The following is a 13,426-nucleotide window of genomic DNA, read 5'->3' on the forward strand; positions in this document are numbered from 1 at the left end:
TGTGATGCGTAATTACAAAAAAATTGCATAATGTTTTAAGTAAATTTACAGTTTTGTGTTGGGCTGCATTCACAGCCATCCTGGACTTCAGGCAGCCCATGGGCCGCAGGTTGGACACCCCTGACAGACATTTTTCCAAAGAAGACATACAAATGGCCAGCAGGCACATAAGAAGATGTTCAACATCACCAATTATCAAGGAAATGCAAATCAAAACCACAATGAGACATCACCTCACACATGTTAAGGTGCCTCTTACTGAAAGACATCAAATAACAAGTGTTGGAAAAGATGTGAAGAAAAGGGAACCCTTGTTAACTAGTGCAGCCACTATGGGAAACTGTACGGAGAGTCCTCAAAAAGTTAAGGTAAGAACTATCACATCACCCAGCTATTCCACTTCTGGATATTTATCTGAAGATACAAAACACTGATTCAAAAAGAAATATGCACCCCTAGGTTCACTGAAGCATTATTTACAATATTGAGATGTGACAATAACCTCAGTGCCCAACAAGGAATGAATAATTAAAGGAGATGTGATACACACATGCACACACATACAGTGGAATACTACTCAGCCACAAAAAGGAAATTTGCCATCTGCAACAACATGGATGGACCTTAAGGGTATTATGCCAAGTGAAAAAAGTTAGACATACTAAGACAAATATTGTATGATGTCACTTATATGTGGAATCTAAAAAAATGAACAAATAAAGAAAACAAATTTATACATACGGAAAACAGATTGGTGTTTACTAGAGGGGATGGGTGTTGGGGAGGAGGTGAAATGGTTGATGCTGTGTGGCAATGGATGGGAGCTAGACTTACTGGGGGAAACACTACAGTGTATATAAATATCTAATTATAATATATGCTTGAAATTTACACACATATGTAGGGTCCAGCACAGATCATGCCCCTTTTTTATTACAAAATCTTTTATTACAAAATCAAAGCATGTAATTCTATAATACCACAGTATCACGTCATATGACATTTTAGGTGAAATGTTCAAATTAAAATTATAGATTATCACACCCATATTATTACCCTGCCAAGCATACTCAAGCAGCTGCTACTTCTGCTGGACCCTGTATATATGTATTCTTGTATACCAATTTTACCACATTATAACTTTTTTAAAGGAGTGAGGTTGATTTTGAAGAGCCAGCATGCAGCCTCTGTGCATGTTGGTATGACACTCCCTGATTCTCAATCAGTGAAATGTTCACTCATCTATCTGCTAATAATCACAAAAGTGACAGATAATTACAATTATATATACACACATATGAAATATGTGTGTATATATATATACTGGCACATATATATACACAGACACACACACACATACACTGGCCTTAGGACTATTCATCAGTATTTTGAGGAAATAAGTATAGCAAAGTAAAATATTTTCAAAGGAAATTGAAATCTTTTTTTTCTAAATACTATACACTGATTTGCCAATAATCATTAAAAATAAGCTTTAGTAAGATATTTTATATAGTATATATTTTGTTACATTTAAGTTTCTGAATTTTCATAAATTAAATGTTAAAATATTTCTGACATATGATTGAAAGAGCAAATTAAAAAATAATTTGAAAATGAGTAGAGTACAAACTAAATTTGATCACAAGACACAGTGTATTTTTTATCCATCGTGCAATCAGTTACTGAACTCCTCAAATATTTGATTTGACATTCATTCAAGCTTATAACTACATTTATAAAAGTATTACATTTCCTTATGCAAGTCATTCTGCCTTTTGATTTCCTTAAATTATTTTACTTCACATATAGAAATTAAATAATGCAATGTAATCTCTGCTAAATTAATCAAAGAAAACTTGATTCCATAATCACCCTGGTAAAGACTGGTTCTAAGATATTTGGAGCAGTGGCTGGATGAAATCTTCTCCTTCTCCATGTTTCAGATCTATTTCCCCTTGTGATTTTTCCATCCGGGGGAGGAGATGGAGGAGGAATAGGCATCATGTAACTGCTAACGTTCAGAAGTTGATATCGATTCCTTCCCTGTGAATTGTCCATGGAGTTCCTGAACTTCATTACTGCCTTCTTGCCCTGTAATCACATTTCATGATGTAAGAACCAGTGAATAGAGAAGTGGTGACTCACTGTCACCAAAATTAGAGACAAGGCTGTATGATTGACATTACATGCAAACACAACGGATAAAAATAGGCAAACTCCACACACTCCAGTCTGTTTGAAGTATCCACAGCAAATTAAATTTTCATGAATTTCTAACCTTATCTAAATATATTTTTAAACTAAATATACAGTGATGGCATCTTTATAGTACTTTTGGAATTTTCTTTCAACAATCCATTGAATCTATATATAATTAAACAACTTAGAGTTAAGAAGTTTGAAATGTTTACTCTGAAGCAGGTTTGAACAATCTCAACAATGGGGTGTTAGCATTTCCTTCATATTCATTCCACTCATCCAGGTGTTATAATATTCCTGGATAATATGATATTAAGCTACCAAATACAGATACTAACCTAAGACTCTTCTCAGCTTATTTTTCCCTAGAAATTCAACTCATCCAAATAAAGCTACCCGAGATGACTATACAAGTACACTGATGTAAATGTAAGGATACACACATGTAACAAATTTAGTTGAACTTTCATGTCCATCAATAGGAGAATATTTTACTATATTTTGTTTTGTTTTTATAATAGATTCTCACCACCTTCAAAAAAATAGTGTAAATCTATTCATCTAGACATGAAAGGATCCATGTGGTGTAATCATACATTTCTTTTAAATAACTTATATGTAATTTTGACAAAATTGAGGACAATTGGAAGATTTGAACATAAGGTTGTTATAAGGATTTGGATTATTGGGGAGGATATCATTTTGCATTTTGTAAATATTTGTATTATTTGACAGTTTAATCAACATGTATTACATCAACAATTAAAAAGCACTGAAAGTCATAATCAAATGTGTTACATCCTTCAGTTATATTTGAGTCTTTAAATTTTCACAAATTATCATTTTTGTGTATCTGGGGTAGTTTTCCAAACTTTAAATCATTTAAAATCATTTTTATCCACTTTATATCCATTTAGTTTTTCTGCTTTTAAATCATTTTTTAATTTTTCAATTATAGTTGACATACCTTATTATATTAACTTCGGATGTACACCCCAGTGATTTGACATTATATAACTTACTAAGTAATTATCCTGATAAATAGCATATCCACCTGACACCATACATAGTTATTAGAACATTACTGACTCTATTCCCTAGCTGTACTTTACATCTCCACGACTATTCTGTAACTATCAATTTCTATTTCTTAATCCCTTTACCTTTTTCACCCATGGTCCTCCAACCCCTCTTTCATTTGGCAACTGTCAAAATGTTCTCTGTATCTAAGAGTCTATTTCTGTTCTATTTCTTTTGGTTTTTAGATTCAATTATATTTATTGCCATTTTATTGTTCACAGTTTTGATCTTTTTAAAGAAGAACCTTTAATATTTCATATAATGCTATTTTGGTGGTGATGAACTCCTTTAGCTTGTTCTTGTCTGGGAACCTCTTTATCTGTCCTTCAATTGTAAATGATAGCTTCTCTGGGTAGAGTAATTTGGTTGTAGGTCCTTGCTTTTCTTCATTTTGAATATTTCTTGCCAATTCCTTTTGGTCAGCAAAGTTTCTATTGAGAAATCAGCTGACAGTCTTAGAAAGGTGCCCTTGTAGTGAACTAACTGATATTCTCTTGCTGCTTTCAGATTTTCTCTTTGTCTTTAATCTTCTGAATTTTATGTGTCTTGATGTGGGTCTCTTAGGGTTCATCTTTTTTCAGGACTCTGCACTTTCTGGACTTGAATGTCTATTTCCTTCACTGGTTTAGAGCAGTTTTCTGTCATTTTTTCAAATAGGTTTTCAATTGCTCTCTCTTTCTTTTCCTTCTGGCACCCCTATGATGTGAATGTTGGTATGCTTGAAGTTTTCCCAGAGGCTCCTTACACTATCCTCATTTTTTTGGATTCTTTTTTCTTTTGGTTTTCTTGATTGGGTGTTTTTTTGGTTCCTTATATTCCAAATTGCTGACTTGATTCTTGGTTTCATTTATTCTACTGTTGATTCCCTGTAAATTAGTTTTCATTTCAGTTAGTGTATCCTTCATTTCTGATGGGTCCACTTTTACGCTGTTGAGGTTCTCACCAAGTTCATTGAGCACCTTATAACCAGTATTCGGAGCTCTGATTGCTTATCTCCATCCTGTTTAGTTCTTTTTCTGGAGTTTTGTTCTGTTCTTTCATTTGGGACAGGTTCCTCTGTCTCTTCATTTTGGTAGCTTCCCTGTATTTGTTTCTTTTGTATTAGATACAGCTGCTATGTCTCCTAGGCTTGGGAGAGTGGCCCAATGTACTAGGTGTCCTATAGAGTCCAGTGACACAGCCTCCCCTACCCAAGCTGGGCACTCAAGTTGTAGCCCTCTCCATGTGGCCTGGTACACCCTCAATTTATAGTGGAGCCTCGACTGCTGCTAGCACATCAATGAGAGGGATATACCTTCAGGCTGAATAGCTGCAAATCTGGCTTCAACCACTGACCTCCTACCACTGTGGAGGATCAGCTGTGCAGGGTCACACCCCACAGAGCAGGACTAACTTCATTGGGGCTATGGTATCTGCTGAGTCTTCCCCTTGAGTGTGTCACTCATGGAGGTGGTTGGGTGATGATGCTTTGACATGGTCTGAAGCTGTCCACTGGATGCATCGCTTCTGGGGCTTCCCAGAACGTGCAGGCCAAGGTCACCTCTGTTCTACCCCAAGCCACCTGAAATGAGCTTCTAAGCAATCTGCAGATAACTGCTACTTGTGCTGCACTTGGAGGTGCCCCAGTAAGGCAAAACTGTGAACTAAAGCTGGCTGCTTCTAGTGCTGGGGCCAGGGCCACTTAGCAAGGGGTCCAGGCATGCTGAGGCAGATGCTGCTTGTTTGGAAGATTTTAGGAAAATTTGAAGCATGAGGCAAGATAGGCCATTTGTATGAAAAAGCCACTGGAATAGTCTGGGTGGGCCTGAAAGTGGGCTGGGATAGGGCCTCAGAAAACCACCAAGGTGGGGCAAACAGTGTTCACCAGGTTGATGAGGTCTCATGCATGGTGCCTGCTCTTCATACCAACTTATTTGGTATGGTTTTAAATTCATTCTCAGTTAATTTATTCTTTATTTTGAGATGCTTATGTAGTAAAAAGTTAAGTTTAAGAAAGGGAATTCACTCTCTAAATATTTTTCATTATAAATAAATAAAAGCAGGTGAAGTACAGGCATGTGTAGTACATATTTTGACTGAAGCCAACATTTATATGAACAGAGAAGGATTTAAATAGATATTCACCAAGTTATTTAGAATTATTAGAATGGTTCATATTGTGGGTGATATTTATATTCTCATTTTACTTTTTCTACATTTTCCCTTTGTCTGAGATGGTGTACATTGATATTGCAATAAAATATAAAATAAAGAAATGAAAATAATAAGAACGATAAAATGAATAGATAGAAAACTTTTAGAGCTTGGGGAATTATTTTTTTAATTTCTAAGTAGTTGTCAGTCAAGTGCATGCTTTATTTGGAAATGGTCTAATAGTTTTTTTTAATTAACATTTTTAGCTCATAGCATCTTGAACATCTTTCCATACCAGTACAAATAATTCTACCTTATTATTATAAACACTTTAATATATTATAACACTTTAAAACAATATCCTATTAAATTTCCAGGTACCTTGTAATTGTTCGCTATTATAATAATAAAAATTTTTGAATTTATTGCTTTCCACATACATATGTATTCCTAGGAAAAATCTCTATAGTGTAAATGCTTAAGCATGTTCATTTAAAATGGTGACAGATATCCCCATATTGCTTTCACAATAGTTGTACCAATTTCTGTTTCTGTCGATAGCATATGAGAAACTCTCATTCCAAGGATAATCATTTCGATCAAGTCATGATTTTACTCAATTGCATTTCAACCAGCCTGTTTCTTACCAAATTGCTTTTGCCTAAACCAAAGCCCCTAACTCCTGATATCTAGAAAGATCAACCCGCTTATGTCTGTTGTGCCTTCAAACAAGTCCCATGGGCATGTCACATCCTCCTTTACTTTTTAAGGAAGCGATACAAATTTATTGGGGGCTCACTACATCCTTGTCAATCATGCAGACTATGATTCTTTAGGACTTTCTTATCTGACTTTATATTAAATCACTTTTATCATCAATGCCATTGAAAAATTATCTGTCTTTTCTGGTGGTATAGTTTGTTTATGCACATTAGAGTATAAACTTTCAGTAAGTTAGAGACTTTTGCCTGCCTTTATAATTTATATACCACCGATGCCTAGAACAGCACCTCAGTAGTAGTACATGCTCAACAAATATTTACTGAGGGAAAAGTGTAAATTGAGCTAGATTAAATTAATATGGGGTTGATCTCAATTTTGTCAGCCACATAAGCTACCATTAAGTGCCTGTCCCTCAATCACTCACACCCCAAAACTTGAAAAGCAGAAAATATAAGGGCCTGTGAACATTTCATTAGTAAATCCACTCAGTAGCCCAAGGGAGATTTGCAAAATCACCTGAAATAAAAAATCCCTTCCTAGCTCAACAGAACTTGAATAGTATCTGATTGACAGTATTCACATATCTTATAGTAAAATGTATCTATCAAAGTATATACTAAAATAATACTTAAAGGAACTTAGAAAAAATATATAGTCACCTTGGCAAACATGGAAAGTGCCCATCCAAGTACTATCTATGGTAGAGGATATATCACCCATTGGACTTTGAATATTTTCGGTCTTAACGGCAAAGTTATTCTTAGAGCATACAGAGGGTTTTAACCAGAGACCTTTGCGTTTTTAATGAGATGGGTGTATCAAGCCATCTTAGACCTGACCTTAACATTCCATTCTACCATATCTGCTCATTCTGACTCCATGCTCACCGGGCAACCTTCTCATTGTGATATGGCTCCCTGTGTGGGTGGGGCTGCCTACAGGGGAAGAGGCACCCTTTCTACAAAGTTCTATTATTTGATAGCTGTGGATTCATGGTCCCTCATTATGATTTTGCTCAGCATTCTGGTTTACTAGGCAGAGAAAAATTAACTTGCTGTGAGTTATTTTCATTAGCCTGAGACAATGTTTCAGAATCTGACCATTTCTGAAACTAGCTGAAACAGGAAATGTCTGGGGCCAGTGGAGACCAGGTCCTAGAAAGCACAAATCTAATTGAGTTATGAGCCAGTAAGTTTCCTTTTCTGGGGAAGCTTTAAGCAGACTTCCCCAGAAAATGTGCCACCACTTTTGGTTTAATTTCCCCTGCTTTCTGATAAACTACGTACTATTAAGTTATAATAAGGTTTGTAAAAAGTGCTACATAAACTGTAAACCATATTAAATGCATTAAAACATTATCATTTTAGTTATATTTATACTTTTACTGTGAAAAATCATTCATATGGATTAATTCTTTAGTGTTTGTCAGTGTTAGATAAAAATATCTTAATTTCATACATCTCATGTTTCCTAAAAAGAAATGGTACTAAATTCACCCATTTCAACCAATTACTATTTCACCAATTACTATTGTATTATGATAGAGGTGCTTAAGCTGGTAAATGTTTCTTCTTTGTGTTAGAAATACAAACAATCCCCTCCCTAGTTACTGAGTGTCTGAATTATATCTCCCTGTTTAAGGAACTCGTGCTATAGTTGCTATACTTTCTTTTCGTGCTCTATTAAAATCACTGAAGATGACCTGAGACATAACCTTGGAAAGGAAGCAGAATCAAGTTCTTGTTTGTGGTTAATTCAGCATTTTTTTAAAGATAGACATTCTTTTCCCTCTCTATCCAACGTTCCCCAGAGTCAAACGTGAAGCAATTTCATACACTGATGGTAAAGTAAATCAGCATGCAAATGCAACCCTATTCTTGGAAAGTTTCATTTTCTAGGTTTCATGCATTTAAAATTTGGAAGCAGTCAACACTGGGTCTGTTCTGATAGAAACCATATCTGTCTGTAAAAAGTTCCTCTTTGTTTTTCATACAACCCCTTCAAATTAATGAGAGATCACCTTATATTATTACAAATCTATTCCTTACTCTTTTTGCTCAATAACACAGAAATTGTAGGCTATCCCATTAGAGTACGATAATTAAATAGAACAACTTAAGTGCTTAATAAGTGCACAATACAAATTTCACTGAGTAGATTGATTAAATCTACCATCTTAAATATTGTGATAATCTAATATTCTAATCAAGAATAAAAAGATATGTCCTGAAGAAGTAATATTTACCACGATGGGAAATGGAGCATCATTTTCCAGTGGTGAGGTTTTTGATCTGGACCCCGAAGTTACCTTTGGAACAGTTCCTACTGCAGGATTACTGGGAAGAGGCTGTAATCGAATTGGAGGCTGCATAATTCCTGGGGCAGTGTAGGGTCGAGGGGCTGTCTAGACAATTAAGGGGAAAAATCCACTTAAATTAGTATTTTGACACATTTCCAGAACCAATTAATAACCCAACAAATTGACTAGAGTAATTAATGGTGCCTTTTTACCAAACAGATTAAACTTTAATTATGCCCTTCCATTATGCATACCCTTATGACCCAAAGTATTTGTTAAAACATATGGCGTGGAAGTCCTCTACATAACTAAATGCCACAATTACAGAGTATTCTAGACAAAGGAGATGTTTGTTCTCTGTTAGGTTCCTGTATTTATTCATACCGTAAACTCGCTGACAATACCTAATTTATGCTGTGCACAGAATGACTTTGCTCAATTAAATGTTAAGCTGAATAATGTTCCTATTTTAGAGATCTAAAGAGATATGACTGGAATGGAATCATTTCTATTTAAATGTTTCCAACATAAATTCTACTGAGAATCCTTTAAGTCTTAAGATTAGTGCTGAAGTAAAGCACTGTGATTCAAAAAAGAGGAAAGGTAAGTGCCTAACTGTAATGCATAGCTATTTAGCCAACTTTTTCCTTGAAATGTTAGGAAAACAAAAGAAGAAAATAGTCACTGGCAATTTTGAAAAACTGAAAAACTGAAAATTTTTGGCAGGCTGAATATTTTCCACTGGCCCCTCTTCTCTGCCCTGCTCTGGTCTCTGGGACTCATTTCTTCATGGATTACACCAACCAACCTCAGGATTCCAGCTAGATTTGGCCAGTGAAAGGCACTGGTAGGAGATCAAAAGAGGAGGGAATGACATCGCAGTCTTAATTCTCCTGTCTCCTTCTTACCAGTGTAGTGGTGGACCAGCTAGGTCCCTCCACCAAAGTCCGCAGCTCTGTCAGGAAGTCCTCTGCTGGCTTACAAGCAGGAGAGGTTCTCTATGCAAACCTTCCTCCCCTTTAGGCCTGGGTGGTATGGCTTCCCTGGGCTGACCCCAGCACGCCAAACATCCCCAGTTGTTTTTCCTTAACCCTGCCTGAGTCTTTGTAAATAGTTTCTTTATTAAACCCTTCCTAATTACCCTGTTTGTGTGAGCCATCTGTTTCCTGCTGAGACTCTGACTGATACACTTTCTAATCAAGAATATGCTGCAGAGAATACCAAACGTGCCCGCGTGGAGCATCAGCAGTGTCTTTTGTGGCACTGACAGAACATATGAGGTTAGTACAAAGATCAGCAATGTTACAAAAGTGAAAAAAACAAGACTTTTGGCCCAGCTGTTCTATTATAATAAAATAGTAGAAAAGCCGTTAAGAATAATGCATGCATATTTGCACAAGCAGGTATGAGGAGGGTAGTATATAAATGACTCATAGTAAGGTTTACTACATTGACTTTAAAGAATGGCAAACAAAATGTTCAACTCTGTAAAAGTGTAAATTCATAAAAAAATGACTGGGCAGCTTCTACCACCAAAGGTTGTCTCTGGTTTTAGTAAGTCAATATTTATTGGATTCCAATTATAAGCACTATGGGGAGATTAAAAAGTAATTTGTAATGTTTAATGGTGACATAAAACAATTAGTGCCAAATGAACCACACAAATACTACCAAACAGAAAATACAATAAAATACCTGAGAACTAATAGCGCTTAGACCTACAGTTATTTGGGAAAAGCCAATGAGACTGAAAAATTAAAGTTTCACAGAAGCAGGAATATTTTACCCAAATGGATGAGCAACAGAAGAAAATGGAGAAGCAGAGACAAGGAAGGGTAAATGTGAACATTTGAATGAGAAGAGAACAAAGGTAGTAACCCCCAATATCTGCCTTCCTTTCTTCACTAGTAATAGAATTTTCATCAGGAAACATGGCTCCATTTTCCTAGCATCTCTGGCAATTCTGTATAGATAGATTCCTCAGTTCAGACTGAAAAGATGTGAACAGAAGTGATACATGAGAGTTCCAGGTCATGTGCTTAGAGAGAAGGAGTCTGAGCTTTGGAGGACTCTGTGGAGTAGAGATGGCACAGCAGTTGGGATTCATGTGTGTGTACTGGGGTTGGAGATCACCCTTATGCTCACTGCACACAAACCTATATCCTGACCAACACCAGGAACCAAGTGGATTGACTACAACAGCACTCGATTTCATGAAACAGAACGTAAGCCTATGTAAGCCCCAAAAAGAAAGGTTGTAAAACCCACAAAGAAAAATGAAGAGGTTTCTGAACAAGGAAATCAGATCCTCCAAAAGAATTCCTTTGACCTCTGTAAAACAAACATGCTTTAAGACTTTCTCCTGTCAAATAATCCAACTGAACACAAAAGCATTGAGAATCTAATGTAGGAATTCAAACAAGCAGGTTACTATAAACTAGAACATGATCAATTGGCTGTTGTGCTCTAAATTTTATTTCTCCACATTTGCATACAGATATTCAGTTAGATGAATGTGGCAGTCAAATGTTTAACTGATTACATTTATCTCTAAAAACAAATCTGCACCATTCAGCTAACAGCTGTGAGCTACAAACTGTTGTAGTTCACATCAAAAGCCACCTTAAACTTGCTATATTTTAAATTGCTCATAATATATTTTCCTGGAATAAATATGTCACTATAGCTTAACATTTTCAAATCTGTACCAGAATGTGAATTGAAATTGACTACCTGGTGATTATTCAGCTTAGCTGAGCATTTCTAATTCTTAGTGGATGATCTCCGGGGGTGAATTTTCCAAGCCTGTGCAGAATTACTGGAATGGCGTTCTAGAGTTTTAATGGGAACAATGCAGCTAAAAGCCTGTATGTTATTTTGAAAATTTAGGTGCAATTAGTGACCAATGCAATAACTATCTACTGGATACTTCCTTTATTCGCTTAAGAAAGTTAAAAGAGAAAAATTGATGGCAATATCCCAAAAGGATTATTATCTCCATCTCAATGGCACTTGGAGGTCAGGAGTCAAATGCAAAGGAAGTATATCCAGGTTGAGAAAACAAAGAGGAGGACTTGAACGTCTGTAGAATGGGAACTACAGCTCCGAGACCACAGTAGCTATCCTTCACGGTGCGGAAGCACCGTAGGGGTGACCAAGGGAAGAATTGCAGCTTACCAGATAGAAAGGCTTCTGAAGTGCTGGTGTCAGTGTTTCCTGTAATTTTTAAATTACTTTCTCATTCCTGCCACATTAAGATCTCCTGGATGTATCATAAACTACTTATTGAGGGTGTTCAGCTGGAAAATTGAAAAGAAAGCCTTTCAAGGGTTTTTCCTCTCTGAAACAGGTGGGAAGATAGAAAACAGCACTTGATTGTTTCTTTTGTTTCGCCCAGTTTAAGCTTTTGAGAGTCTAGTAAATTTGCCACATAAAAAAAGAATAATTTGTATACATATACATTTAAATGAAGCCTGGAAATATGGTAACAAGAAAGGGAAGGCAGTTGCTTTTCATAACTTAAGCTGTTCACCCAGAAATGTCAAAACATATTTACCTTTTGAAGAATGTCAAATCTTAACACTATATGTGATGAACCTGCTTTAACAATCTGTGAAAGCATGGCAATTTCTCTGTAAACATTGTGCAATCCAAAAAAATGTTCATGCTAACAAGGAAATACATCAAGCAACACAAAGCAAGAATAAAGACTAATCAAGCAATTCATTTACAACTGAAACCATCAACCTCCAGCAAATACTTTACAAATCTTTTCTTGTATCTACATTATTCAAGCTACCTTAACTTCCTTCAAGCAAATACCACCTCTAGGTTATAAATGAATCAAACTGGAAGAAGAGGTCAGTGTGTAATTTCTTTAAATAGAATTTCTGCATATTTAATTATTTTTATCTTAGAGCATGTGCACACACTTTTGAAAAATGAAGCACAAATATAAGTATCTGGCCCCAAATACCATAGAGTGCCACTCAATTTGTGCCTATAAATAAGCTCTACAAGCAAGGAGAAAGTAGAGGGAGCATCAAGAACAAAATTCAGAGATCAAAAAATAGAACACAAATATGTAACAACTAGTGGTTCAGTTTTGCTGCATTGTAGAATGCTAAAGGGTAATTACGGGAATAGCTAAATTGAGTTCATATGGTTTAGGGTCTTAAACTTCAGGTGAAAGAGTCTGATTTCCTATAGGTGACACAAAGCAAGTGAAGGTGTTTCAGCATGTAGATAACATAAGTAATCTGTACTTAAAGCCAGTGGTCCCCAACCTTTTTGGCACTGGGGACCAGTTTTGTAGAGGACAATTTTTCCACAGACAGCCTGGTGGGGGGTGGGGGTATGGAAAGGCAGGCCTGTCATGTGGGCATGTTCGAGAAGCTTCTGCTTGTTTGCCCACCCCCACAGGAGGCTGAGCTCGGATGGTAAAGTGAGCAAAGCTTTGCCTGCTCACCTGCTGCTCACCTACTGTGTGTCGCCGTTCCTAACAGGCCACGGAATGGTACCGATCTGCACCCCGGAGTTGGGGGCCCCTGCTTAAAGCAACTTAATCGAGCAATAACAACCAAAATGCATTCAACAGGGGTGATATTGATTAAAGGTGGGGCATTCGATAGAGACAGAGTTGAATAGGCACAAGACTATGTTTTTATTCAGTAGAATTCTTAGGATTATGCAGACATGTACCCAGAGAGCATTTTTTCTTATAATCTATAAGAAATCATAAAGTAATTACTCAGGATGATGTGTAGCAGTGTTAAATATGACTCACCAGTGTTATTGGACTAGAAGGTCCGTCCTCAACCAGAACACTGTGGCCACGGCTAGCCTTTGGGCCCACTGGGGGGTGGGGAGACAGGACTGGCATGTTTTTTTCTATAGACCATTTTATGGGCTCTCCCTAGAATAAGACAGTAATTTAACAAATTGATGCATAGTTAGTAATCTAGGTTAGGTTAGTGCCTACCAAGTAAAAAT

At 36.4% G+C, this 13,426-nt stretch overlaps 1 protein-coding gene across 2 annotated transcripts in view; it reads right to left on the reverse strand.

Annotated features, from left to right (window-relative positions):
- ERICH3 (glutamate rich 3) overlaps positions 1-13,426 on the reverse strand; it is a 113,852-nt gene that overhangs the window by 67,253 nt on the left and 33,173 nt on the right. For both annotated transcript variants that reach the window (XM_028513390.2, XM_036026293.1), the window contains 3 exons: positions 13,221-13,349; positions 8,381-8,539; positions 1,873-2,091 (listed from right to left, as the gene is read on the reverse strand). In XM_028513390.2, coding sequence (XP_028369191.2) covers positions 1,873-2,091; positions 8,381-8,539; positions 13,221-13,349 — 507 coding nt within the window. The remainder of the gene's footprint in view (positions 1-1,872; positions 2,092-8,380; positions 8,540-13,220; positions 13,350-13,426) is intronic.

This window comes from Phyllostomus discolor, chromosome 5 (assembly GCF_004126475.2).
Source record: "Phyllostomus discolor isolate MPI-MPIP mPhyDis1 chromosome 5, mPhyDis1.pri.v3, whole genome shotgun sequence".
Classification (NCBI taxonomy): Eukaryota; Metazoa; Chordata; class Mammalia; order Chiroptera; family Phyllostomidae; genus Phyllostomus; species Phyllostomus discolor.